The sequence below is a fragment of the Podarcis filfolensis genome (genome assembly GCF_964270895.1).
Source record: "Podarcis filfolensis genome assembly, chromosome: 4".
Taxonomy (NCBI): Eukaryota; Metazoa; Chordata; class Lepidosauria; order Squamata; family Lacertidae; genus Podarcis; species Podarcis filfolensis.
This window is the reverse complement of record NC_139607.1, coordinates 88562219-88589284: the sequence shown is the minus strand read 5'-3', so window position 1 is coordinate 88589284 and position 27066 is coordinate 88562219. Positions and strand designations below refer to the sequence as shown.

Genomic DNA, 27066 nt, shown 5'->3' with positions numbered 1-27066 from the left:
TATAAGACTCACTTTTTCCCTCCTAAAAAGTAAGGGGAAATGTGTGTGCGTCTTATGGAATGAATGCAGGCTGCGCAGCTATCCCAGAAGCCAGAACAGCAAGAGGGATCGCTGCTTTCGCTGTGCAGCGATCCCTCTTGTTCTGGCTTCTGAGATTCAGAATATTTTTTTTCTTGTTTTCCTCCTCCAAAAACTAGGCGCGCCTTATGGTCTGGTGCGTCTTATAGAGCGAAAAATACGGTAGATGCTTTGTGCTGGTGCATGTCTGTCCTCACAGAGGGCTCCTTTCTGAGGTTGGATGGAGTGCTAACTTGCATAAAATATTGTGGGGGGCCAGTTAAGCCCCGCCCCGCATAATCAATCACATGATGCGGTGCGCACACACACAATTTGAATGGGAATGTCCATCAACATTGTGGGGGCCCGGCCTCCTCAAATATTTTATTGTGAGGGCCAAAGCCCCCATGGCCGCTAGGAGTTGGCTCCTATGCCATCCACATGAATACGTCAGGGCTTTTGTCAGCAGTAGTCCATTGCCTGTCCGCACAGTTGAGTCATAAACTCAAGACTGGCTACTCAACTGCCCACTTTGTGCTGTGAATCTGAGGATGTCTCAAAGAGGGGTGAGGTCAGAAGTCTTTCTGTGACAGTTCTTTTGGTTCCAGTTCTTATATTACTGTACTTTAAGATAGGGAATTCCACCATTTCTGCATAAACCTCGTGCCCAGCTCATCCTTACATGAGGATTTAGAAGCTATTTGCAGGCAGCCTACCCTGGTCGGCTTCTGTGAGAATAGGATGCTTGAATAGATGGGTCTTTGGCCTGATCCAACAGGATTATTCTTATGTCCTTAACCCTGGTTAATAGTATTTCTGATTTCTGCAAAAAATAAATTAATGAATACATAATTTTTATTAGTTTTTTAAAATATCACTTTCAACAGTAATTAAACATACTTTTGCATCTTATTCAGATTTTTGACTTCCATCAATCCTGTCTGAAAATTTTCCAATCTAATCTCTTGGTATGCATTTCTTATCTTCCCTATTACATTTCAAACTCATAACCAATATCTCTATCTTTTTCTACTTTGTAACATATTTCACCTTACAAAACTTCTTGTGGTCCTACTAGCTTAATTTGTTGATTACAGTTGCTCTTCAAATAATTCATATACTTCTTTCAATCTTCTGTAAATCTCTGGTCCCACAGGTTTTGAATCCTTCGTGTCGTTTTGTCTAATTCTGCATAGTCCATTAATTTCATCTGCCATTCTTCTGTCATCGGAATTTCTTCTTATTTCCATTTCTGCGCTAACAATACTCTTGCCGCAGTTGTTGCATATAAAAACAATTTAACATCTTGCCTAGAGTTCTGCAATTTTTACAAAACAAGGAAAGGTATATCAGAACTGGTCCTCGTGTAGCCTGGCCTCTTCTGCAGTCACTGGGGTCGCTAACATCAGTATTCAAAATCTGCTTGTGTGTCCTTAGTGTTGTGCTTTACTGAAATTCTCTCTCCCGTCTCCAAGGGTCCATATCTGTAATTGAACCTCTGGACTATGAAACGTGCAAGGACTTCTTCCTAGTCATTGAAGCCAAAGATGGGGGCAGCCCGGCACTAAGCGCCGTGGCAACAGTGAATATAAATGTGACAGATGTTAACGATAACGCTCCGAGATTTAGCCAAGAAGTCTACAGTTCCGTCATCAGCGAGGATGCCTCAGTAGGCGACTCATTGATAACGGTGAGTTGCAAAACGTTTACCATATTGATACGCCAGCTTCGAGCCAGTGTGACCAAATCCTTGCCTAGGTTTCCATGAAGTGTTTGTTTGTGTATTTTATTGGTGGGTAATTTCAATAACTTCAGAAGTGCATCAGAACCGTTGGCAGGGATTCTGTTTCTTGTACAGCACTGTCAGGAGTCACTAAGACAAGATCTTGAGGGGTCCCTAATATATATCCTTGGAGCCCCTTTTGGGCAAGTCTGCAAGGAGATGGCTGAAACTGTTGCATTACCACCACCCGCGAGACATAACTCCTCCCACTCAGTGCATTACTTTTACCATTCGGGTTATAAATACTCCAGAGTCGTGCCTGTCATGGTCTGGGTAAAGACCTGGTTTGCCTATGTCATTCTCTCCACAAGTGGAGACAGGGCTCCATTTTTACTGCAAAAATGGAGTAAACCAAAATGTATTTACTGGTCTTCTGCTGATATATTTTAAATTGGGTTTCCAACCTCTTTCCTGCCTCTAGTCATATCCGGTCTGATTTAGGCTACAATCTTATGCCCGTTTGCCTGGGAGTAAGCCTCATTTAATTCAGTGGGGCTTACTTTTCAATGGGTGTGAAAATGCACTATTAAAATAGAAGGAATCAGATCTTTACAAAAGAATAACGTGTTGGCAACTCATAGGGGAAGGAGCACCTTTCATACAAATTTTCCAGTCTCTCTGCACAGCTCATTCCCAGGCCTGTCTGGGCCTCCCGCAAGATCTGACACATCATTTCCCTCTGTGCTTCAGTCTAAGTCTGCAGAGCTTTGTGACCTGACTGCTCCGGTTCCATTCCCCGGAACTGTCAATCACCTAACAAAAATGTTCTTGTTGAGCATTAATAGCAAGGAGCAGCAGCGTTATATTCCCTAAGATTTGCACAGAACATGCATAGATTTCATCCCTTTTGTAGTAGCGCTGAAGTCCCGTGCTGAGGAAATACAAGCCATTTTATGCATTTGAACGGTGTTATTTAATAAAGTGTGTAAGCATGTGTATCTAGTGAATCATTGTGCCGTGGAATTTGTTTATGCATGAATCTGTATTTCTCACTTTTGTTTCTTCCTCCCCACCCCACTCCTCCCAAAAGCTGATAGCTGAAGACCTTGACAGTCCTCCCAATGGGCAGATCCATTTTTCCATAATCAATGGAGATCGGAACAATGAGTTTTCAATTGATCCTAGCTTGGGACTTATAAAGGTTAAGAAGAGATTGGACCGAGAAAGGGTAAGGCCACTTCAGGTTCATTGCTTTTCCACTTTTTTGGAAACACAATATTTTCTCATGCTAGCTTTGCTTATGACTACGGGCATCAGTGTTTAAATGTCCCTCTTGCAACAGTATAATTATCACAAGAAAATACTCCAGAATTTATATAGCTTGTTTTCGATCAGCCCCAATGTACCAATGCCTTTTTAAAGCGTTTAGCAAGCTTTGACATCACTTGTTTCCAATGGTGTTTGAAAACTCCGTTGAAAAAGCTTTTCAGAAGAAGAAACACCAGGGTTAGCTGACAGCAGAAGGGAGGGACAAACACAATAAAAGGGGCACTAAGACCCTGGCGATAACAGAAACCAGTGTTGCCAGTAGGATTTACAGGTCCCAGGACAGATGGGAATAAATGAGTTTGGCCTCTGGTCTCTGAAGCGTATGAAAGAAGCAACACTCTGTCCTGTCCTGGTGCACAGAGCAAGTCGGGTCAGGAGTTGCAGAACCAAGGAGAGCTCTGAGGGAAGGTCACATGCTGGAGAAGTGCAGCTTGCCAGCACACACACACCCATTTCATGACTGTCTTCACACCAGTAAAAAGAATGCCCAAATGGGGTAGTGTCTAAAGGACAATTATACACATCCATGTATAATCAATATACATGCCGTGCCGCTGTGCCAAAACTCAGCCCAATTCAATGTGCTCATGTTAAACACCAATGTGAACCTGGTTTGGAATTAGACCGGGATTCCAGTTTTGGCATGGCAGCAGGACTCAGAGCCCAAGTATCTGAACGACCACCTCCATCGCTTCAGTCACTCTTGGGATCAGCACCCTCTTGGTAGCTCTGCCACCCTCAGAAGTGGGGGAATCGTGGCCTGGGAGAGGGATTTCTCTGTGCCAGCCCCTAAAATGTGGAACGCCCTCCCCACAAAGTTGTATCTAGCACCTTCATTATATAGCTTCCTTCCTATGCTAAAGGCGTACCACTTTTCCCCAGCTTTCGATAGTTAGGAGTGGGACCCACCTCTTTTGTCCTGTTTAATCTGCGTTGGGCTGCTTTTGTTTGGAATTGTGTTACTGGTTTTTTAGAATGGTGTATGAACTGTTTTGCTTGTTTTTCATTGCTTGATTATACTGTTAGAACGGGGAACGGCGGGTAAAATATATTACAAATACATACATATATCACCAGCAATGGAACAGTCCATTCCACCATCTCAGCCTTCTGCATATGTCTAGACTAGGGGTCTTTGGAATGCACAAACACTTTTTCCTCAAAGAAACCACGGATTCTCTGTTGCAGTGTGCCATGCAGTTGTTTGATTTTTTTAAAGTGACACTGCTTTATTAATTGTGGAAAACAGAAGTAAATTCTGCTTGGTTTTTCCCAGCAGGCAAGGTAATGTCAGAGGTACTAAATTCCACAAGCAAACAGGTTTTTATTTTTTTTTTATAAAAAATAAATAAAATAAAAACCTCCTCTTGGAAAATAATTCTGTTTGCCTCAAGGCTGCTTAATGCAAAAGAAAACATCCTGCGCGAATTAACATGTCAGCTGGATAAAGCTGTCAATATTTGGAATCACCATTGCAGATAGTTTGCCAGCGGAATGCAGGAGAAGCAGAGGGTGTGTGGATTTATTGCCATCTGTAGACTGTAGGAAAAATAATCTTGAGAAAGAAGTAGCCGTGCTGGAGTTTTGCTGGATCAGGTGGGGGTTCAGCAAACACTGAATCCCATGGACAGGTCCCATTGCTCTGAATGAAATCTGCAAAAGTTGCAATTCCTAGGTAAAGATAAAGGGACCCCTGACCATTAGGTCCAGTCATGGCTGACTCTGGGGCTGCGGCACTCATCTTGCTTTATTGGCCGAGGGAGCCGCCGTACAGCTTCCGGGTCATGTGGCCAGCATGACTAAGCCGCTTCTGGAGAACCAGAGCAGCTCACGGAAACGTCGTTTACCTTCCCGCCGGAGCGGTACCTATTTATCTACTTGCACTTCGTGCTTTCGAACTGCTAGGTTGGCAGGAGCAGGGACCGAGCAACGGGAGCTCACCCCGTCGCGGGGATTTGAACCACCAACCTTCTGATCAGCAAGTCCTAGGCTCTGTGGTTTAACCCACAGCACCACCTGCGTCCTAATCACTATTCACAATTTCTAATCATGCCTAAATTCCAAATTGCATATTACAGGGAGATGCCCAAGTGCTGCCAACTCACATCATATTTCCCAGGTTACATACAATAACAGGGGAAAGAGACATCAGCAAGCAAGCAATTCTACTGCCACCCCACCACTCTGCCTCTCTGATGGCCATACTAACCCGGTGTGGGGAGAGAACCTTCTCCAGGCTAAAGGACATATTCCATTCTGGGCAACCTTCCAAGGAACCCCTCCAAGGGGTGGGCGGGGCCAGAGGCAAAACTGGGCGGGGCAACTAACACATTTACACAGCCCTCTCTGTCCTCCATACAGGCAAGTTGGAGGCATTAACAGAGGTCAAGGATACATTCCAGCCGGATGACAACTCTTAGGGTATTAAGCGGTCCCAGTGAGAGGTCTGGCCTAGCCCAAGGGATAGAGAAGCCTGGAGGGTCACAACTGACCCTCCCCTCACTGAATGGCATTGGGGTGGTTCTCCTTAGTGCATAGTTCATTTATTATTATTATTATTATTATTATTATTATTATTATTATTATTATTATTTATACCCCGTCCTCCCCAGCCAGAGTCGGGCTCAGGGCGGCTAACACCAATAAAATCACCGTAAAAACATAATAGGGGGAAAAGAGAAGGGGGGGAAACCAATTTAAAATACAGGTTAAAATGCAATTTAAAATGCAGCCTCATTTTAAAATAGCCGATAAATCAAGACCATAAGGGGAGGGAAACATAAGGGTCAGACCGAGTCCAAACCAGCATGAGTTTGACCAGACTGCAGGAGGACAGGAAGACTGGAGTGCCTGGAACAGGTGAGGCTGCAGGTCCCTTATTTTGGCTGCTGGTCCCTTATTTTCAAATCTGTAAGTTGACAGCTATGCTTTTAACCAAAGGGGCACTCAGGCTGGTAGCTATGCTGGATGTGGTTTTAGTAATTCCTTTTTGAAATCCATTCCTGTGCCCAAGTTTATTTCTGACGCTTATGAAGCTTAAAATTGCTTCCTGTGCACAACATAGTTAAATTTATAATGGCTGGTACTGGATTTCTTATGCAAGGAGCTGTATTGTTTATTTTTTTTAAGTGTCCCATTATCTGCAGCTTGCATCATCTGGCGCAGTAATTTTGATGCCACAGAGCCATTATGGTTATGGATTGTCTTATTTTAAAAAGCAGAATCTGAGATGCACTGCAGCAGTAAACATGGAAACACAGATATATAAAGGCCAGAGAATGCAATGAGGCCTTGTGTTAGAATACATGGCGTGCAATAAAAGTTTCTAAGGAACTCATGAATCAGCATAAGGTGGTAGCTTGGACTGTACCACTTCAGTTTTCTGGTGGGGTGTGTGATTCTTAATACTCACCCCCACAGGGCAGAGGGGTGGGCAATCCTCATATGAAGAGTTCATTTTTTTTTTATTATGTATGTATGTATTACACTGGCTATTTGAAGACTGTGCATTATCCAAACAACAGCTGTTTTGGCACTGCGTTTTTCAAAAATAAATAAATAAAATCTGCATGATCTTCCTGTGAATATGGTATGGCCTAAAACAGGAATGAGCATGTTGTTGACACAGCGCCACGCAGCCAATCCATTTTGGGTATATGAAAATTTGCATGCCAATTCAATGTTTCTCCTTAACACAACAATATTTTTTTACAATCTTCCCCAAATTACAGTGGTACCTCGGGTTAAGTACTTAATTCGTTCCGGAGGTCCGTAATTAACCTGAAACTGTTCTTAACCTGAAGCACCACTTTAGCTAATGGGGCCTCCCGCTGCTGCTGCGCCGCCAGAGCACAATTTCTGTTCTCATCCTGAAGCAAAGTTCTTAACCTGAAGCACCATTTCTGGGTTAGCGGAGTCTGTAACCTGAAGCATATGTAACCTGAAGCATATGTAACCCGAGGTACCACTGTACTGAAAGAGCGAATGTTTTTCTCAACTGACAAAAGCTTTAGAGAGACGCTTTCCCTTTTCTGAATAAGCCAACTCCACACTGTTATCTGCTTCCCTAGATGTGCTTTTGTTGTTGTTGTTTTACACAGAGGACCAATCAGTCAGATGAATTTGCCACCTGGCTCATTAAATGGCACAGTCTCTATTCTGTCACCACAAAATTCCACCCATCCATTGCTACCTCATTCAGTTCCGCACGCAAACCTACGCAGATAGTAGCAAATCCAAGGTGGAATTTCGAAGGCTTTTCAAGCTGATTTAAAGATGTAATGTATTTATTTTCATTTTTTTTGCAGGTTTCTGGATACTCGTTAGTCATACAGGCAAGAGACAGTGGGACTCCTCCTCTGTCGGCATCTGTGACGGTCAACGTTGACATTTCTGACGTGAACGATAACAGCCCTGTATTTACACCTGCCAACTATACAGCTGTGATTCAAGTAAGTTTGGTCCTGAACATCAGAAAGAAAATCTCCAGTCCTAATCTGATGCTTTAGGTACGATTTAAGTGGCTTATCAGCACTGAATTATCTCTCTCCCCGCCCCCCGCCCCCCCCCCCCGGAAAGGATAAGAACATTATTCCTTAGCTCTGTAACAGGTCTTATGTTTGCAGTGATAAGGAAGCATCTGGGTTCTTTGCGGCATTTTATGACTGATTTGCATAAGTAGCAGTTTAATAGCTAGAGGCCCACATATACCTAAGAGCACCTCCATGTAAGTCCCTGTGGTGGAGTTGAGGAACCTGTGGCCTCCATACACTGTTGGACTCCCAATTCTCATCAGCCCCATGTGCAGTGATAAGAGCTCATTGCCATTGGAGTTCAGTAGCATCTGGGGGTGCCCCACTCCTGGCATGGGAAGTGAAGGATGTGACCTAGGGAAGACTTGGTCTTCCTAGTCAGAAACAAACCACACTTTCAGAAACCAAAGCCACAACTGTTCTTCGAAATTCACACTTCTCTTCACATTGCATTGCAGTTCTCCAGGCTAGTAATGCATACAGATATGTACATGTTAGCAGAAAGTGTTCTATTTTTGCTATTCTTCTTCTTCCCCACCCATCTGGCTGGGATATAAAATGCATTATTTTAGGGGAAATATCTTAGCAAAAGTCTGTAATTGCTGGTGAAAATTAAAAAATGCATTATAATTGGGATAATTGGTTAGCAAAAATCTGTATATTTGGCAAAATTGCACATAAACGTGTATATTGCAAAACATTCACTGATGAATTTTCATGAGGAGAGGACAAACAAACAAAAAAACTACAAACTGATGCAGAAATGTGAATGAATAACCAAATTTATGGCTGGAGAAATAGAAACTGAGGGAAACGGACAGAGTCACCCATCCCTGCTTGGGAGTCAGAATGCTGTTTCAGCACTTCCAATTTTCACAGTTGTGTTTGGCAAACTGTACTTTGCTCCTATTTGGCTTGCACTCGTGCAGCAACACACAGCTGAATGATGAAAGAGAAACAAGTGCACGTCTGCTTCTTGAAGTTGCTTGCTCTGTTGTCCACATTCACATGTATGCTTCCAGCAAGCGTAGTTTTCTCCAGCAGTACTTCTGTAGTTTCTGCACTGCCTACCCAGTTTACGCCCCACATGGGTCTGTTGTGGGGACAGTACAGATGCAAATTACTTTGTCACTGCAGTGAACAGAGTCTAAAGAAAGTAACAGCCAACAGAGACCTAAAATCAAAGGGGTGCTCCCTCCTCCTTTTTTGGTGATAAAATATCACTGACAATTCACTCTCCTTTAATTCACCCCAAAATGTGTTATCCTTAGTGTAGGTGTGACTACATCCCTAATTAAAAATTATCTATCTTGCTGTGAATTGGGAGTGGGCAATATGTGGTTCTTCAGATGTTGCTGAGCTCTCAGGTCCTACCAACCCCTGGCTAACATGGCCAGTGGTCAAGGATGATGGGAGTTGTAGTTCAACAACATCTGGGAGTTCAAAGGTTGCCCACCCCTGCTCCATATAGACATCAGAACAATCCCATCAGTACAAATAACCAAGCCTAGCAGGCATTTTGCTACAACTTGCTCTTATGCAGAATCAAAGTGGGAGATTTTTTTGCAGACAAACAAAAGAACCCTCATAAAAAAACCCACATTCGTATGCATTCTATGCAGCAGGCAAAAATGTATTGAGATGTATAATTAAAACCCTTTTCTTAACATATACACTGTGTGTATGCACAAAGGAAAATAAACCAGTGGGAACAAGCATTCTGCAGCTGGTGGTGACAGACAAAGACTCTCTGCACAATGGACCCCCTTTCACCTTTTCCATCTTGACGGGTAATGAAGGCGAAGAGTTTGCATTGGACCAGCAAGGCGTCTTACGATCTGCAGTCGTCTTCAAGTACAGGGAAGGAACTGAATATGTGCTCTGCATTCAGGTACTGTTCTCTTCGTACACAAAAGTGTTGGGGAATAGTTCTCATGGCAAACTGTCGTCCTCTCATTAGGCCTGTGTGCCATCTTTCTGATTTCACCCCCTTGTACTGTGCACAAAATTGTGTATTTTATTACCCACTTTTAATTCTGTAGAGATGGCTAATTAACCAGATACCTTACAAAACCATTCACGTTAAATGGAATTTGGGAGCTGATTAACATTAATGATGCAGGATTTTAATTATTGTTGTTGTTGTCACACATGTAGGCAAAGCCACTGTTTTACTGTGTAAGCAGGAAGGACCAGACCTCTGCTGCCAAAAAGAGCTTGCATTTTGCAAATGCTCCCTGATCTAATTACCTAAAAGGGATAGAGATCACACAGGCTGTTAGGCCTCTGTGTATACATCCTGTTTTGCAGTTTGCATATGCAGTGTGCAAGTAGCTCTGCCCATTTGGGAAGAGGGTAATCCAGGTAATCTTTGCAAAAATAGTAAGGGGCCAGGGGAACTGTCCACTCGCTATCCTCCAACCCAAACTATTGAGGGGAAGATGAATTTATCATGAATTTCTCCCAGGTTCCAGTTCCAACAATTCAGGAAGAGTCATAACACAATCCTATGTGTGAAACGCAGGTACTCATAATTAATTCCCACTGAGTTCACTGAGTCTCACTTCCTAGTAAGCGTATTTAGGACTGTAGCCTTGGGTCAAGTTTCAAAGCTAATATGGACTGCACAACGAACCCTGATAGAGAAACTTGGCAGATTTACCTGTGCATGTGTGTTTCCTTATTATTTTAAAACTGTTTATTTGGGATCAGAGTCTGTACTGCAAAGACTGAAGTTCTTCCAGAAAATGGAGTGCTTGGATCTTCATCGACCATTATTTGAAGTAACGGTGTGTTTTGTTTTGCAATTTTATCATGCATCAAACTAGGCAAAGGATTCTGGAAAACCTCAGCAGGTATCCCACACCTATATCCAAATCCGGGTCATCGAAGAAAGTATCCACAAGCCAACAGCCATCCCTCTGGAGATTTTTATCGTCACTATGGAAGACGACTTCCCAGGAGGCGTCATCGGGAAGATACACGCGACGGACCAAGACATGTACGACATCCTCACGTACGGCCTGAAGTCCGAGCAGAAAAGTTTGTTCAAGGTCAACAACCACGATGGGAAGATCATTGCCCTGGGCGGGTTGGATAGCGGGAAGTACATCCTGAATGTATCGGTCAGCGACGGGAGGTTCCAGGTGCCCATGGACGTGACGGTCCACGTGGAGCAGCTGATGCAGGAAATGCTTCAGAACACGGTCACCATCCGTTTCGAGAACGTCTCCCCCGAGGATTTTGTGGGGCTCCATATGCACGGCTTCAGGCGCACCCTGCGCAACGCCGTGCTCACCCAGAAGCAAGACAGCTTGCACATCATCAGTATTCAGCCCGTGGCGGGCACCAACCAGCTCGACATGCTGTTCGCGGTTCAGATGCACACGGGCGGCTTCTATAAGCCTGCCTACTTGATTCAGAAGCTCACCAATGCAAGGCGACACTTGGAAAATGTGATCCGCGTCTCAGCTATACTGGAGAAGAATTGTTCCGGATTGGATTGTCAGGAGCAGCACTGCGAGCAAAGCCTGTCTATTGATTCCCATTCCCTGATGACCTACAGCACAGCACGGATTAGTTTTGTGTGTCCCCGATTCTTCCGAAACGTACGCTGCTCTTGTAATGGTGAGTGGTTTCTCCTGCCCCCCTCTCTTCTGCCGCCACCAATCCCATTCCTCCCCGTCCTCACATCGGAGCATAGTTTTTATTTCTCTAACACCAGCCAGTTCAATTCAGTTAGTTTAAAAAGAGCTTTCGGAAAATGTACAGCTGAGAATCGATTTCTCACGCTCAGCAGGAATGGCTGGCGTTTATTGATGTCAAATGGGAGCTGGTGAACCTTGACCTCTGTGGAACAAAGCTGTCCAAAGTTTCCAGGGGCAGTCCAGTCAAAGGGATCCCTAAACCTCGTGCCACGAAGAAAGGTTATAGGGCTTTCCAGCCAAATCTGTGGGGGCATGAAGGGTGGCTGTGGAAGAACAGCCCCAGACTGTATTCAGTATTTTCAAATAGAAGGTGACATTTGACCCAAGTGATAAAGCTAAAAAGGGCTTGTCTCATTCCCTTTTTTTTTTCTTTTGCTGGAGTAATGAAAACCAAAAAAGCATTTCATTAAGTAATTGGTAGCAAAGGAGGGTTCTTGACCTTCTTTTTCAGCCTGTGCTCAATGCTATGCTAAGGATGTAGCTCCTCCACCCCTTTAACAAACCACCTTGTGAGAATGTGATCTGAAACTCTTGTACCGTTCCTGAAGGGGGTGCGGTTATCATTGCCGTGGAATACTGCACATTTGCTTTCTGTTAAAATTAGGCACCATTTACTTACGTGCCACAGTTTTGGGGTGCTGCTTTTTTTTTTAGAATTGACACTCTGGGGAGTGAGCATCACAGGGAGGAGAGGCTTGGAAACATACCCACAAAAAATGACTCGTTCATCTGCAGGAAAATGTTGCTAGCTTGGTGGGGTCTGGCAGAGAAGAGACCAAGAGCTCTGTCTCCCCGCCAGTAATTTGCTGTACAGTGGTACCTCGAGTTACAGATGCTTCAGGTTACAGATGCTTCAGGTTACAGAGTTTGCTAACCCAGAAATAGCACCTCGGGTTCAGAACTTTGCTTCAGGATGAGAACAGAAATCGTGCAACGGTGGCACAGCAGCAGCAGGAGGCCCCATTAGCTAAAGTGGCTCCTCAGGTTAAGAACAGTTTCAGGTTAAGAATGAACCTCCGGAACAAATTAAGTTCTTAACCTGAGGTACCACTGTATTTCTGTGCTGGGCATGGAGAAGAGAGCTTCTCTCCTCTGACAGCCCACTCAATTTCCATGCTGGACACAGCAGAAGATGGAGTTCTTCTTCCCAACCACACTTCTGAATACTAGTGGCTGCGAATCACAACTGGAGAGAGTGGTGTTGCACTCAGATCCTGTTTGTGGGCTTCCCATAGGCATGTGGTTGGCAGGATGCTGGGCTTTGCATCTGTGCATTATTACCTTGCTCACTCACCTGAATGGAATTCCATACATTCACCTACATGCAATTTCTTATCCCTCTATGGCTACCAGGTGAGTGTATAAATCCAAGGCTACAGGTCTGATAAATAAACGGTCAGCTTGCAGCTCAAGAAAGCAGAAGCAAGGCTTGCACATTCTTGAAATTTGTATTTTACTAGGAATGCTATTCCCACTGGCAGATGCCATGGTTATTCACTATTTATTCAGGCCAGCTGTGCAGCAATTTTACCTAGTTTACCTTGATTAGCAAACTGAGTTATCAAAACACCGCATAGTCCGAAAGACAGGAAAGCAAGGGTTTGGGCATCTCCAGGGGTTTGGAACTTTGATTCAGGTTGGACAGCATCCAGGTATGTAGGTGGTTCTGTCCAAATCTTTAGGCTACAATCCATAAAGTTTAATTTTTAAGTCTTCTGAACTAATCCCACCGACTGTAATGAATTTTTTTCAGAAGCATGTTTACCCAGCCAGATGCCTCAGTGAGACTGGGTCCAGTGCTTCCGTTTCCCCTCTTTGGTAATGTTAATGTCCATAAGGTAGGGTTTTTGCCTACATCCACAGAAGTAAACAAAATGTGACTTAAAATGTGTTCATCTAACCAGAAGCAATTAAATCCTGTGGATCTTGTACATCAATGTTGTTGGTTATATTCCCTTTCAACCAGTGATTAATGGTGAAATGCAATACCTTTTCTTAATAATTTTTTCCTCCATGTCCGATGCCTACCGTCTTTTTCGCTCTATAAGACACACCAGACCATAAGGCGCACCTAGTTTTTGGAGGAGGAAAACAAGAAAAAAAATATTCTGAATCTCAGAAGCCAGAACAAGAGGGATCGCTGCGCAGCGAAAGCAGCGATCCCTCTTGCTGTTCTGGCTTCTGGGATAGCTGCGCAGCCTGCATTCATTCCATGAGACGCACACACATTTCCCCTTACTTTTTAGGAGGGAAAAAGTGAGTCTTATAGAGCAAAAAATACGGTAGTTCCCACCCACCCCACTTATGGGCATGCCTCATACCCAGGCAGCCCATGCAGTATTGCCTAGTTATGGTATTGTTTAATGTTGCTCTCCAGATGTCATTAGACTTTCAGGTCCCATCATTTCTGATCATGCTGACTGAAGCAATTGCAAGTTCGAGTCCCGACAAAATTGGGTCACAGGCTCCACAGCCTCTGCTTTAGAGACTTACGGTTTTGGTGGTTAAGAGTTTTCTTCTCCCACCAACAATTCTGAGAGCCATAGTTAGAAGGGAGAATTCATGGTGGTGGAAACGAAGGAGTCAGTAATGTGACATTGATGTAACCGTTCAGGAACTTTGCTGACACCGTAACACAGTATACAATATAGTTTAAATACCAGTTGCCACAAGTCAGTATTAGCATTGACAGAATGTCACTCTAAAGCATGACAGCAGTTAGTTTTCCTGTCTGGAAAATAAAATATAAGATGCAACCGGGGCTAGGGCAGGGGGAGAAAGCAGTACTTTGGGTTTTCTAGTCTTATTTTCTAGCTTGACACTCTGAAAGAAGCAATCAGTAGCTTGAACCTTACACTCCGCTACAACTCCAATAATCTAATAATAAGCATCCAGTTTTGAAAAGTGACTGGTGTTCCTGTTCCTGCTGGTAGGCTGTGTCTGCACATGACATAATAGCCAAATCTCTTAATAATAATATTTAGCAAAAGGCACTTCCTAGTGTTCAGAGCACTTTGTATAGACTGTCTTAGTAATCCTCACAACAGCATGGCAGCATGGATCAGTAGTATTGGTTTTCTCCATCTTATCGTCACTGTGAATATTTGGGGCTGAGCTGAGATTTCGTGCAGGGAGTTTACAGCTCACCCCACAGTATTGCACCAGCTCTGACATGGCCTGGCATGCAAAGAACAGTCGGTGTACTGAGCCAGGAGTGATCTACCTTTGGGTGATGTAGCAGCCACACCAGTTTTGCCACCATGTAGATGCTGCCATCATGATAATAGCATTTGCTTACACACCAGTATGCATCCACGATGGTGGGTGGATTCTGCACTGCCCAGTTGAGCGTTAATGCGTATCCATGTAAATCCAGGAAAATGGATCCATGGAGTCATCACCATGTTGCAAGGCAGCCATTTCCTTACTAGCAAAGGTGACGTTTTCCAGAGTCGCTCCAGTTCTAGCTAGATTGCTGTGTTTTTGTTATGTTGGAAGACACTCAGAGTGGCTGAGGCAACCCAGTCAAATGGGTGGGGTATAAGTAATAAATGATGGTTATGATGGATCATTCAGATGAACCACTTGGTTGTTCAGTTGGTGGTGACCATACTGATCACCCCATGGAAAAGATGTCAAAAAGACGACACCTAAATCTGCAAGTATTATCAGGATTGAACACTGATTCTGGTATTTTGCCATGGCAGCCTTAGATGGAAAGGAAGTCCATCTTCCCATTCCAGCTCATTGTACTAGCTCAAAGATTTTAGGGACACGTTTGCAACCTGCATATATCCCCATTTGCTATTTGAATTTAATTTCATTTTCCAAACACATAAAAATATACGCAGCAATCAAAAATAAATATGTGTAGACTGGTGGGTAAACTTAAAAGCAAAGCAATAAAATAAATGAGTTATATCTGGGCCTTATTTTGCCAGACCCTAACCCTACTAAAAAGTTTTCATCCCAACAAATAAAATCATTGAGTGACAGCCAGCCAAGTCCTACTCAGAGCAGACCTACTGATGTCAGTGGGTCTACTCTGAGTAGGACCACTCATTCGATATCACTCATCTTCTTTTATCCCAGCTTAACCTCACAGCAGTCCTTGGGGTAGCTTAAGCCGAGATATCGTGACTTGCCTACTGGGGTGTGATGAGCTCTGTGGCCACGCAGGAATTTGACTCCCTCACCTCTCCAATCCAAGATGAGGTTGAATCTACCCAGCGCACTACACTTGTTCTCCAACTAATTGTCACATTTTTTTCATTTCTAAAATCAGATGGATCGATCCCATCATATTAAAGAGACTTGATACATTGGCTGACCCTCTGCTTTATATCTGTAGTCCAGAAGAACAGTCCTGTTCCTGTTCCCGCAGGGGAGTGTCATCTGTTTATTTTGGGGTTGCCTAGAGATTGTATATTTGTGGGTTCTAATTGCGGGAAGAAACAAAGAACAGCGGGGGAGGTGGGGAGGATATGCTGGACTTCAGAGCAGAGACTCAAGCCTGGGCTATAAATCCCCAAAGGTGGATAATGTCCTGGTGAGTGCTTTAGTGGCTTTTGGTCCCTGCCATTGTGAAATCACCCTGAAAATGCATGTTAGCCAGGAGCAAGGCAATAAGACAAGATTTGTAGCTTGGGGCCCTTATATCCACAAAGGCAGACATAAAGAACCCTCTCCAGAGCTTCAATATTTTAAAAGTTTTGTGACAGCTATAAAATTCACCTACAGAAGCTTGAATAAAAAGTTGAAATGCCTGTAGTTTATCTGTCAGGACCGCTCTTACAGTTTGATGGGAACGCTGGCTTGCGCTGAATAGTGGCTTTGTGCAAGGACTAGGCAGCAGTGCCAGAGCGGGAGCGGCGTCACAGTATTGGCAGAACGGGATGGAGCCATCCGATGTGGCCCCAGTTGCTTGGCGGAGAACACCTCTTGACGATTAAAAATAAGAAAAGAAAAGAATCGGAAGAAGCACACGATAGCACTAGCAGTTGTGGCTCCTGGCATTTACACTTAGGTGCCCTTCTGCTTTTGCCACGGTGCTGCAGTCGTGGCAGAGGCCCGGGGTAACTGCTGATTTAATGAAACCCTAGTTCTGCCATCGCATCCTAGCACCAGCTCTGTGTGCGCAAGCTGGGACTACCTTGCCGAAAAGAGCCCAAATGTATATCCAACCCGGCAGCAGAGCACACATTTTGGATGCAGATTTTATTTACTATAGTAATTCAGCACATTTTATAGCCCCTGCCAGTTTAGGGGAGGCCAATAAGCTGCCTAGCTAGGCAGGGTTGCTCTACAGCCTGGGCTCCCAAACTTGGGTCTGCAGCTGTTTTGGGAGTACAGTTACTGTCATTGCTGACCACTGATCCTGATAGCTAGGAATGATGGGTGCTGCAGTCTAGAAATAGCTGGAGACCAAAGTATGGGAAACCCTGCTCTGCCACCTACAAGACATCACAGCCCTGGGAACAGTTCTGCCTTAGTGGCTCGCCAGTCATCCTAAAGTTCATGGTTCCAGCCCTGGTAGCTCCTGACAATGGGTACGTCTGCCACTGGGCAGCTGATAAATGGATCTGTTTCATGTCGACTCAGTTCAGCAACCTAAATGTCATTTGCTTCCTTGGAGAATCGGGAGGCTCATCACAAAAGTGTCGGAAAATAGCCACCTTGAGCATCTCAACCAACTACAGGAACCTTTTCAGTCACACGGCTTTGTGAAATACCCATGTGCATCTCTGGCTGCTTGAGGGTTTATGACCCATTTGTAGTTCAGCCAAAGCATCGGTGAGTTTCTTTGGGGTGTTTTTTGGCTAGCGTGGAGGGTTGTGGTTCACTTGGGGTCTTGCTACTGTAGGATCTGAAGGCCTCTGCCATCACAGAGATTACCTGAGACAGTTTGCCTGCGCACCTGTCAGTTTATATGAACTTTGTAGCTCAGGCCCACACACCTTGTGCCTCATCAAACAGAACACAGCCCGTGAGCCGGGAGTGAAAGCCCAGCAAGAGTTTGACATCACACACCCACACGCTGCTGTTTGTGCTGCCTTCCTAGGCCCAGAATGCCCCAGTGCATGACTGGCGAGCTGTGTTTGGCTTGCTGGGTCATGCAGGCCTGTCGCATTAAATTATAAGCTTCTTCCCACATGTCTCTGGGCTTCATGGGGAGTTTATTCTGCCTAGAGTGGGAATCAGCCGAAACATGGCAAAGATTGATTACAAGGCTGTGTATTGATTTTATTGCTTGGTGTCAGAGATTTCACCAGAGGTTAAAAGGTTGTGAAAACATGCGGTGCCTTGTTCCAAACTCTCCGCAGGGTTGTCTTCCAACAAGCTTATGTATATTCATGAGTCCTGCAGCTTTTTTGCCCAAGTGACTTGTCTATCTGTCAGCCGCGGAGAGGCTTGTTGAAAATTATCGCCTGACATGACATAAAATTTAATTGTGTTCTGAGGACAAATAACCTGTGCATACAGATCTCTGCGCAAGTGCCTAGGCGATACATAGATACATTGAAAGAGCCAGTGGAATCAGATGGACAATTGGGAACTCCAGTAGATACTATTTCAACTGCTCTGCAATTTTTAGCAGAGCCTTATATCACTGCAGCCGATTTATCCACGCATTTTAAAATACACATAAAAACAACAAAATAGAATAAGGATTTCCTCCAGCCCTGAAAGAGAAGCCATGATTTTTAACCATGTGCTGCTGGTGGTGTTTAAAAGAAGCAAGCAGGATAGGAAGAAAAGAACCTTGAAATGAGAATGTGAAATAACAGGATAAATGATTCCATGACTGCCGTGCTATGTGCTCTAGGTATGAAAAGCTTCACCTGCTGATTTTTTGCAACTCAAGCCACTTTAACAGCAGGTGTGGAGAACCTGTGGCCCTCCAGATGCTGTGGGTTCCAACACCCATCAGCCCCAGCCGGATGGCTAGTGATAAAGGATGATGGGAGTTGTAGTCTAGAAACACCTGAATGGCCACAGGTTGCCTCCCCCTGTGCTGTACACAAAGGAGCAGGCTGGCAGTCCTACCTGCCACCGGCATCCCCTGAGCCAAATATGGTCACCTGAACTGGTGATATTTGGCCCCACAATGGTTAACTCTAAACGCAAAAGAGGGGTGAAGATTAATATTATTTGGGGCAATGGAAAGTGAGTACAGTCATACCTCATGTTACGTTTGCTTCAGGTTGCGCATTTTCAGGTTGCGTCCCGCGGCGACCCGGAAGTACCAGAAATGGTTACTTCTGGGTTTCGGCGCATGCGCACAAGCGCTAAATCGCGCATGCGCACAAGACCAAATCACACCACACACCTGTGCAGATACAGCGCTTCAGGTTGCGCTCTTTTCAGGTTGCGAACGAACGGGCCTCTGGAACGGATCCCGTTCACAACCAGAGGTACCACTGTATATACTCAATGGGAGGAGACAGCATGTTGGTCATTTTCCATTTCAGATTCATCCTCTGGCCGGACAGCTTGCTTGTCAAGGCTTTTTGTTGTTATGATGCAAGCCTCCATAATGTGAAGGTGTCCTACACAGTGCTGTGAACTTAAGACCAAGCCTGGTATAAGATTTTCCATTGTGGCTCGTATATTCCCACTGTACATTGTTTGTAAGAATTTCCACGCATCGTTTTGCACGGCGGTGGCAAGGCAGGGCCCTTTGAGCTGTTTTATTCTTTCAAGACCTCGCAAGCAAATATTTGACAAAGTGAGAGGAGCGCCCGGAAAGATTAAATTGACCGCAATGCACTGTAGATCAAGCACAGGCATTTACGGTTGCTGCCATATTTGTAGGCAGGCCGTGTCCACTTAGAAGCCTACAGTAATAATTTTTCTGTTTCCAGGAAAAGACCTACGATGCAAAGTAATTGGAGCTATGCCTCGAGCAACACCATGCTTCCCTTGTGGTGAAGTGCATTAGGGACTCACTGTCTGTGATAACTACAAGGAGTGTTTGCCCCCGTACAAGTTCACTGTGTCCTTTATACGCTGTAAATAAGACTTGGGAGCCAAATAAATGAGATGGTCAGAGAATCCTGATTTGGCTGAGACTAACAGAGATTGCTTTAATTGCAACAGGAAGGAGTTGTTCTTCCCAAATTTGTTTTAAGATGCCACACATGCACATACCATGTTTAGATATTATAGCCAGATAAACAGACAGACAAACAAACAAATGCATTTAACTGTGGATCAAGCTATGATTAGAAGGAGAATTGAAGCCAAAATTTTGCAGGAGAACATGATCATTTTGAAAACAGAACTTTCAAGGTTCCACAATGCCCTCCACACATACTTTTGTGCTGTTTTTCTTAGTTTACAGCCTTGATCAGCTAATGGTTCAGAGCCTTTTCTCCTCAAAATTCCACATTCTTGCCAACCACATGGTATCAGTGATCACATAGCCAACATGCTGATATAATCCGTAACAAATGCTTCCATCTTATCAGTCATATTTGGCTTTGTGACGGTGCTCCATAGCTTCAGACTCAGCTGGGAGCAACACCAGTTCAGAGTGAGGGCAAGAAATAATTGCTGTCACTCAGAATTAGTGGGGGGTTTTGTGGGGGGGGGGGAGCTGCAATGCAGACACTTGCCCCTGGCACAGTCCTCCCTGAAAGATCTCTGAAAGGAACCATATTTCTTGGGACTCGAAAGTATTTGCAAAAAAATATTGGTGAAGCAGTAAAGAGTTTATTTAGTGCAATACATTCTTGCAAGATCAGGTGTCCAAAGTAGGCACACCCCAGCTTTGGCAAAGCATAAGCTTATATTCCCTATACCTGGAGCGCAGGTTCCCTCCCTTGTCTCCCCATTGGCTGGGTACTACAAGGTTACAGCCTATCACGACCGCCTAATATCCCTACTAACATTCCCGCCCCTGTTTACATCGCCCATTACTCTGATTTCAGCACCCCTCTAGCCTTATTGATTATTTCCCTTATTTGGTCTATGTTCCTATGCAGTTACTTGCTAAGCCAAGCAAAAATAACCACATCTTGACCACAAGTTCTAAACCTCTCCAGTTACGAGAAGTGAATCAACCTAGATTGCAGGTGTCTGTCAATAACGGTTATAACCTCATTCTGGCCAGGCACTCTAAACCTTTCTAGTTATCGGATGTGAATCGATCTGAACTGCTGACATCTGTCTAGCTTGTTGCATTTGTGGTTTATGTGAAAAAGCAGCATCCTCATTCCTCACACCATCTAACTCTTAAAATTCTGTAATTCCTCCAAAGAAGGTTTTTACTTTATGTGATGGATAACGTAGCAGTATCTGTTTTCTTCTCAATTTGCAACAGGGGGATTGTGTCCAGGCTCTAGTGATCCCTGCACAGAGAAACCCTGTCCCGGAGATATGCAATGCGTGGGCTACGAAATCAACCGGAGGCCATTCATCTGTCAATGCCCTCCTGGAAAGCTCGGGGAGTGCTCAGGTACACACTTTGTTCTGTCGCACCATCAGGTATCACCCAAACCATCTTGGTTGTAGAAGTTCAATGCGGATGAAAAGAGGGTTCAATACGGATGAAAAGAGCTTTACTGCTTTTCCAAGCTGGTTCTTGAGTCAGCCAGACTCTGCAAATGCAGCGTTTTTGCTGGTGCTGATGGGAGTTTTAGTCCAAATCTATTTGGAGGGAGCCAGGTTAACAAAAGTCCATCAGAACACATGGCTGGTAGGCTGTATTTAGCTTGACGGAACACAAGTTGTACAGGGCTTCCCCCATGTACCAGCGCTAAAATAATAATAAAAATTGTTATCTGGTTTGTTCACTACAAATAGACCCGATTGCATTTTATGCATGGTAGTAATTCCTATCGAGAAACAACATTTCCCCCCTTATTAGTGAATTAATCTTCCTTAACGTAAGGTGCTTGTACAAGAGGGACAAGTTTTTAATCTATCAGAAGATGGGCTATTCTTTTTTAAAAACATATTCTCCCTTATCAGCCTTGTTAGTCATGCATCTTCCTTAATTAACTTTTTTTCCCCTTTGGCAAGTGGTAGGATAATCTCCCAAGTCTTATTTTAAAATATGTGTGTGTGTGTGTGTGTGTGTGTGTGTGTGTGTATATATATATACACACACGGCTTGTCTCTCTCTATTTTTGCCTCTTCTCCAAATGGTTTTTTCAGGACACACTTCCCTTAGCTTTGCTGGGAATAGTTACATCAAATACCGGGTTTCTGAAAATAGCAAGAAGGAGGAATTCAAGTTGGCGCTGCGTCTGCGGACTCTGCAAAGCAACGGGATTATAATGTACACCAGAGCAAATCCCTGTATAATTCTGAAGGTAATTAAAATAAGTTTATCTTTCCCCGCAGTTATTTTTCTTGATTATACGCTTCCCTCTCTTCGGGCTCCCACTGCTGGGAATGCTGCTCCCATTTTTAGCTGTGGATGCAGAAACTTCAGCGCTCTCGGGGCTTTTCTTTCTGTAGGATAATGAGGAACGAAACCACAGCTTCAGCAACAACGAGGGAACTGTCTCATTGTTTCTGATAGTCATGTTTCTATTGGAGAAAAAATGCTCCTGGGGGTGTAATAGGCTGTAGCAAGCCCAGGCGACTTATTCCGGCGATGCCTGTCAAAGCTGCCCTTAGTTACACAGGAAGCTACCTTTATATCAAGTCACACCATTGGTCCACCTAGGTCAGTATTGTCCACACTGATTGGCAGCAGCTTTTCAAGGATTGACAGAAGACCTGGGGATTGAACCTGGGACCCTGTACAAGGCAACTAGATACCCGAACACTGAGCTACATCCCTTCCCCGAGGTTTGATCACCTATGGCAGCGGTTCCTAATTACCGTATTTTTCTATCCATAATATGCACCTGACCATAAGACGCACCTAGTTTTTAGAGGGGGAAAGCAAGCAAAAAAAAAAAAAAATTCTGTGCGGAGCATGTAAGCGGCTCTAGCTTTTCTTGCTTTAAACCCTTCCGTTCCTCCTCCTGCTTCGCTGAGAAGCCAGCAGAGCAAGCTGCGCATCTCTCGCTGAAGCCAGCAGAGCAAGAGCGATAGCTGTGGAGTGCCTCTTCTGCTGGCTTCCCAGCAAAGCGGGATGAGGGACAAAAGGGAGCCCTTACAAGGGAGTGTTGAGATGAGCCTGGCAGCGGCTCTTGCTGGCTTTTCCGGGAGGTGTAGGAAGGGACTGACGGGCTGCCCTCTGTCCGTCAGTCCCTTCTCCCACCCGTCAGTCCCTTCTCCCACCTCGCGGGAAAGCCCCCAAGAGCCGCACGCACGCTAGGCGTGGCTTTTTAAAGAGCGCGCGGCTTTTGCTGGCTTTTCCAGGAGGTGGGAGAAGGACAGAGGGCAGCCCGTCAGTCCCTTCTCCCTCCTCAGAGAAAAACCAGCAAGAGCCACACACATGCTCCGCACGGCTCTTTACATGGAGTGCTGAGCAGAGCCTCCCGCCTGCATTCACTCCATAAGACGCACACACATTTCCCCTTACTTTTTAGGAGGGGAAAAGTGCCTCTTATGGAGTGAAAAATACGGTAGCTGTGGACCCCCTGCTTTTCAAAAGCCAAGCCATTAACTTTTGAAAAGGTTGACATCTCTGCTGTAGTTTTCGTTATGCAAATGGTGCCACCATACCCTCCAACATGTCCCAGCGCTAAAACGGGGCACATGTATTCTGGGCCCTCTCAAGAATGTGTGATAAAACCATAGAATTGGAAAGGACCCCATGGATCATCTAGTCTAACTCCCTGCAATGCGCCCATACACAGATCAAATCCACAACCTTGGCTTTATCAACACCATGCTCGAACTAACTGAGCTCACATGACCCACATGAGAGCACAGCCCCAAAAAACTGCATGTCCTGGACAGTGGACAGGAACCAGGCAGAGGGCCTTCTCAGTGGTGGTGCCCATCCTGTGGAACACCCATCAAATGTCAAGGAAATAAACAGCTATTTGAGTTTTAGAAGACATCTGAAGGCAGCCCTGTACAGTCGTACCTTGGATCTCAAACGTCTTGTGGCTTCCAAACAAATCAGCTCCCGAACGATCGAAACCCAAATGTGAGTGTTCCGGTTTTCGAACAATTTTCAGAAACCTAACGTCCACCGCAGCTTCCGATTGGCTGCAGGAGCTTCCTGCAGCCAATCAGAAGCCGCGGTTTGGTTTCCGAACGTTTTGGAAGTCAAACAGACTTCCGGAACGGATTCCATTTGACTTCCAAGGCACGACTGTATAGGGAAGCTTTTGATGTCTTAATGTGTTATTAATATTTTGTCAGGAGCCGCCCACTGGCTTGCCCAACGCAGTCAGGGGGGCAGCATATAAATATTAATTTTTAATATTATTCTTGCTATAATAATAACAGCAACAGTAGTGTTGGGGAACTGCAAGGAAAAGAGCATTTTGCTATTGAAGTCAGAATTCCCACCTCTCTTTTTACATGGATCAGACCAGTCCCATATTCCTGCAGGTGGATTAGTTTCAGTTAATCTAGTTCAGTGAAATGCCTCTTCCTTCTGCCCCAGTTTTTCTGCCTAAAAAGCACGGTGGAGCAATTCTGAGAGCCCATTTGCACAGAACTCTGTCCTTGCCGCCTTCAGAACTCTTGATCTGCATCTGACAGTGCAGGGCTAGCAGAACCTGTGTTTTCATTTGGGAGCCAGAATGCAGACAAAAAAAAAAAAATCTGTGTTTCTCTGTCCTTGCCATCAGAGGCACTTGGTAATGTATATGTGGCCTCACTGAGTAAAATTTAATACTGAAAAGTGTGAGGCTGCCATACGTTACCCCCGTCAAGGGTCGCCTGAAACTCCCATTGCTTCAGCTACAAGAAGCCTTGGATGTGATCCCAGGTGCAGCAGGAGCTGGAGAAAGGAATATTTTAATTAAACCTAACATTTCGCCCAAATGAACCTGAAATGCAATCCCACTAACTAAATATTCCCCTGGATGGATGGGCAGGCACCATTTTGTATTCATGAGCTGTGACTGCAGATGGACTTTGCAAGTCTAGGGAGGTCCCAAAAGGACCGTTTGATGGTTTCATTGCCTGTGTTGATATGCAGAAATGGATGACATCCAAGCACCTTATCCAGGCTAATATTCTAAAATGATATACGATGCCCATTCATCTCGCTTTGCTTATTTGGGGAAGCCGTTCAAGCGTGCCAATTTGTATATCCCCTTAGTGGTTGCTTCATACTCTCCTGCTTGGTCAGGATAATGAGGTTTTATGTGGATGCACCTCTAGGTATATCAGGGGAGGGGAGGGGAACTTTCCCCCAGCTTTCTGGTGCCCATATATCCGTAGTAGCTATCGCCCCAGCAGCTGCAGCCAGACATACCACCCCCTCCATCTAGGCAGCCAAGACGTATTGCTACATTTCAAGGGCATATTCTATCCAGGTTGAATCTCTAGAGGAAAGCAGGTGAGTGACGTGACGTCATGGACTGGCTGAATGCAGAGGAGTGGTGGTGGGATGATGATGAGTGGTCAGAGGGAGAAAACTGGGAAGAAGAGGTGTCAGAAGCTGAAGAGGTTACAGGGTTTAGTGAGCAGGAAGAGGCTGGAGAGGAGGAGGAGGAGGGCCAAGAGACAGAGACGAGTCAGGCTCGTGAAAAGCCAAGGTGTATCCCTCTCCTGCTTCAACAAGCTCTTCTCCCCTGGTCCCCCAGGACCAGAAGAGGTATGAAGAGGGGGGTGCAGAGACAGGCACCCCAGCATAGTCTCAGATTGCTTGGGAAGGACCTGGAGGAGGAGGAGGAGGCTTAGGCAACTGTGGGAAGGTGGGGACCTTCAGCCCCCACAACTGCCTCATTGGGGCAAGTTCTGCCATGAAGAGTTGCTGTGCTCACTAGGCCTGTGGGGTTAGCATTTTACATGGCAGCTGCAAAACATCGTCAGCGTCTCCCTCTTGTGGCTTCTTTTTTCAGCTTTCAGAATTTGATTTTTTAAAAAAGCTTTGCATTTTCCCCCAGTTGTGCACAGCCCGCTGCTGTTCAGTCTGGCTATGACTTCCATAGAAAGTCCTAGCTATTTCCTTTTCTGTGGTCTGTCTCTCCTCCCTAGGATTCATTTTAACCGTTACCTTTGCTGAAAGAATTGCACTGCCATTGTTGTTGTTTTCCCCTACGCCCTTTTCCCACTAAATTGTAGGGGTGGTCAGGATTGGGAGGGTGGTATGGGGGAGGCAATATTCATCCCTTTTCCTGCATACAGTGGTCCCAAAGGAAAACGACGGACTTGAATGGCTCTCAGGGAGGATTTGACAAATTCATGGAGGAAAAGGTTGTCAGTGGCTACAAGCTTTGGTGGTTGTGTTGTAGGTTGTGTTGCAGGCACTTGTGTGAGTACCAGGTGCTGAGAACCACAGCAGCTGAATACCAGTTGCTGATAATCACTGCTGTATTTGGGTCCTATTTAAAGACTTCCCTAGGCATCTGTGAGAACAAGGTGCTGGACTAAATAGGCTTTTGTTCTGATCTAGCCAAGCTCTTCTTACTCGCTTGTGTTCTTAAATGGCTTTTTTGCAACTGTGGCTAGAGACAACCGCGGTGTTGAGAAGGGAATGATACTGCTGTTGGCACCTGTGGTATGTGTGTTCCTTCCCACTCTTGTTTCTGATGAAACCTGCATTGCAAGGTTTGGTAAAAAAGGTAAAGGGACCGCTGACCATTAGGTCCAGTCGTGACTGACTCTGGGGTTGTGTTGCTCATCTCACTTTATTGGCTGAGGGAGCCGGCGTACACAGGTCATGTGGCCAGCATGACTAAGCCGCTTCTGGTGAACCAGAGCAGCGTACGGAAACGCCGTTTACCTTCCCGCCGGAGTGGTACCTATTTATCTACTTGCACTTTGACGTGCTTTTGAACTGCTAGGTTGGCAGGAGCAGGGATCGAGCAACGGGAGCTCACCCCGTCGCGGGGATTCGAACTGCCAACTTTCTGATTGGCAAGCCCTAGGCTTAACCCACAGCGCCACCCGCGTCCCATGCAAGGTTTGGTAGGAGCTTCAAAACTCTGCCAGCCTGCTTGAAGAGAGGCAACATCACCATCACAGGAAACGGTATCTCTCTCATACTGCCTTCGCTGCTTTTAAGGACCATAAACTGTCTCCAGGCTGCGAGTTGCATCGGCAGACAGCAATCCTGGCCAGAAACGGTGGTGTCCTCAGCGCTGCCGTCCACCCTTGAACCTGCCACAGGCTTTCTTCATTCTTCTTATTTATGAAGCACTTAAAAATTCTATTTTGCACTGCGCGAAGGATGAAATAGGCAGAATGGCTGCCAGAACGGTTTACAATCTAGCAGATGTGGCATAAAAGGGAAGGGATGGTAAGGGAAGAAGAGGACACGGAAACACAGAGGGTTCTGGTGGATTTGCATAATGGCCAGGTGGAAAGGCAGCTGATGTGCTTCTTTGCGTACAGGTTGCAATCTGTTCCCTCGGCATTCAGCAAAGCCTCAAGTCCCTCTTTGTCTGCTTGCTTTTGGGTTTGTCCTCGGCTGCCACCTGTGTGGGAGCATCACATATGTAGGTTCAACCTCATTTTTCCTCTCCTAAGACGGAATCTGAAGTCTACTTGAAATGCTTATTGGGCAGGTGCTGCAAATTCTGTGATGGAGGAGAAAGGGCATACCCACCCCCACTTCTGCCATGCTCTTGAGATATGCTCTTTGCACCCACAAAACCTTTTAGTCTCCTCCACATACACAGTACCC

The 27066-nt window shown here is 45.2% G+C and overlaps 1 protein-coding gene across 11 annotated transcripts in view; it reads left to right on the top strand.

Annotated features, from left to right (window-relative positions):
- FAT3 (FAT atypical cadherin 3) overlaps positions 1-27066 on the top strand; it is a 455041-nt gene that overhangs the window by 398799 nt on the left and 29176 nt on the right. For all 11 annotated transcript variants that reach the window (XM_083609369.1, XM_083609376.1, XM_083609374.1 and 8 more), the window contains 7 exons: positions 1533-1747; positions 2871-3008; positions 7417-7560; positions 9335-9532; positions 10470-11268; positions 20674-20808; positions 21510-21667. In XM_083609369.1, coding sequence (XP_083465495.1) covers positions 1533-1747; positions 2871-3008; positions 7417-7560; positions 9335-9532; positions 10470-11268; positions 20674-20808; positions 21510-21667 — 1787 coding nt within the window. The remainder of the gene's footprint in view (positions 1-1532; positions 1748-2870; positions 3009-7416; positions 7561-9334; positions 9533-10469; positions 11269-20673; positions 20809-21509; positions 21668-27066) is intronic.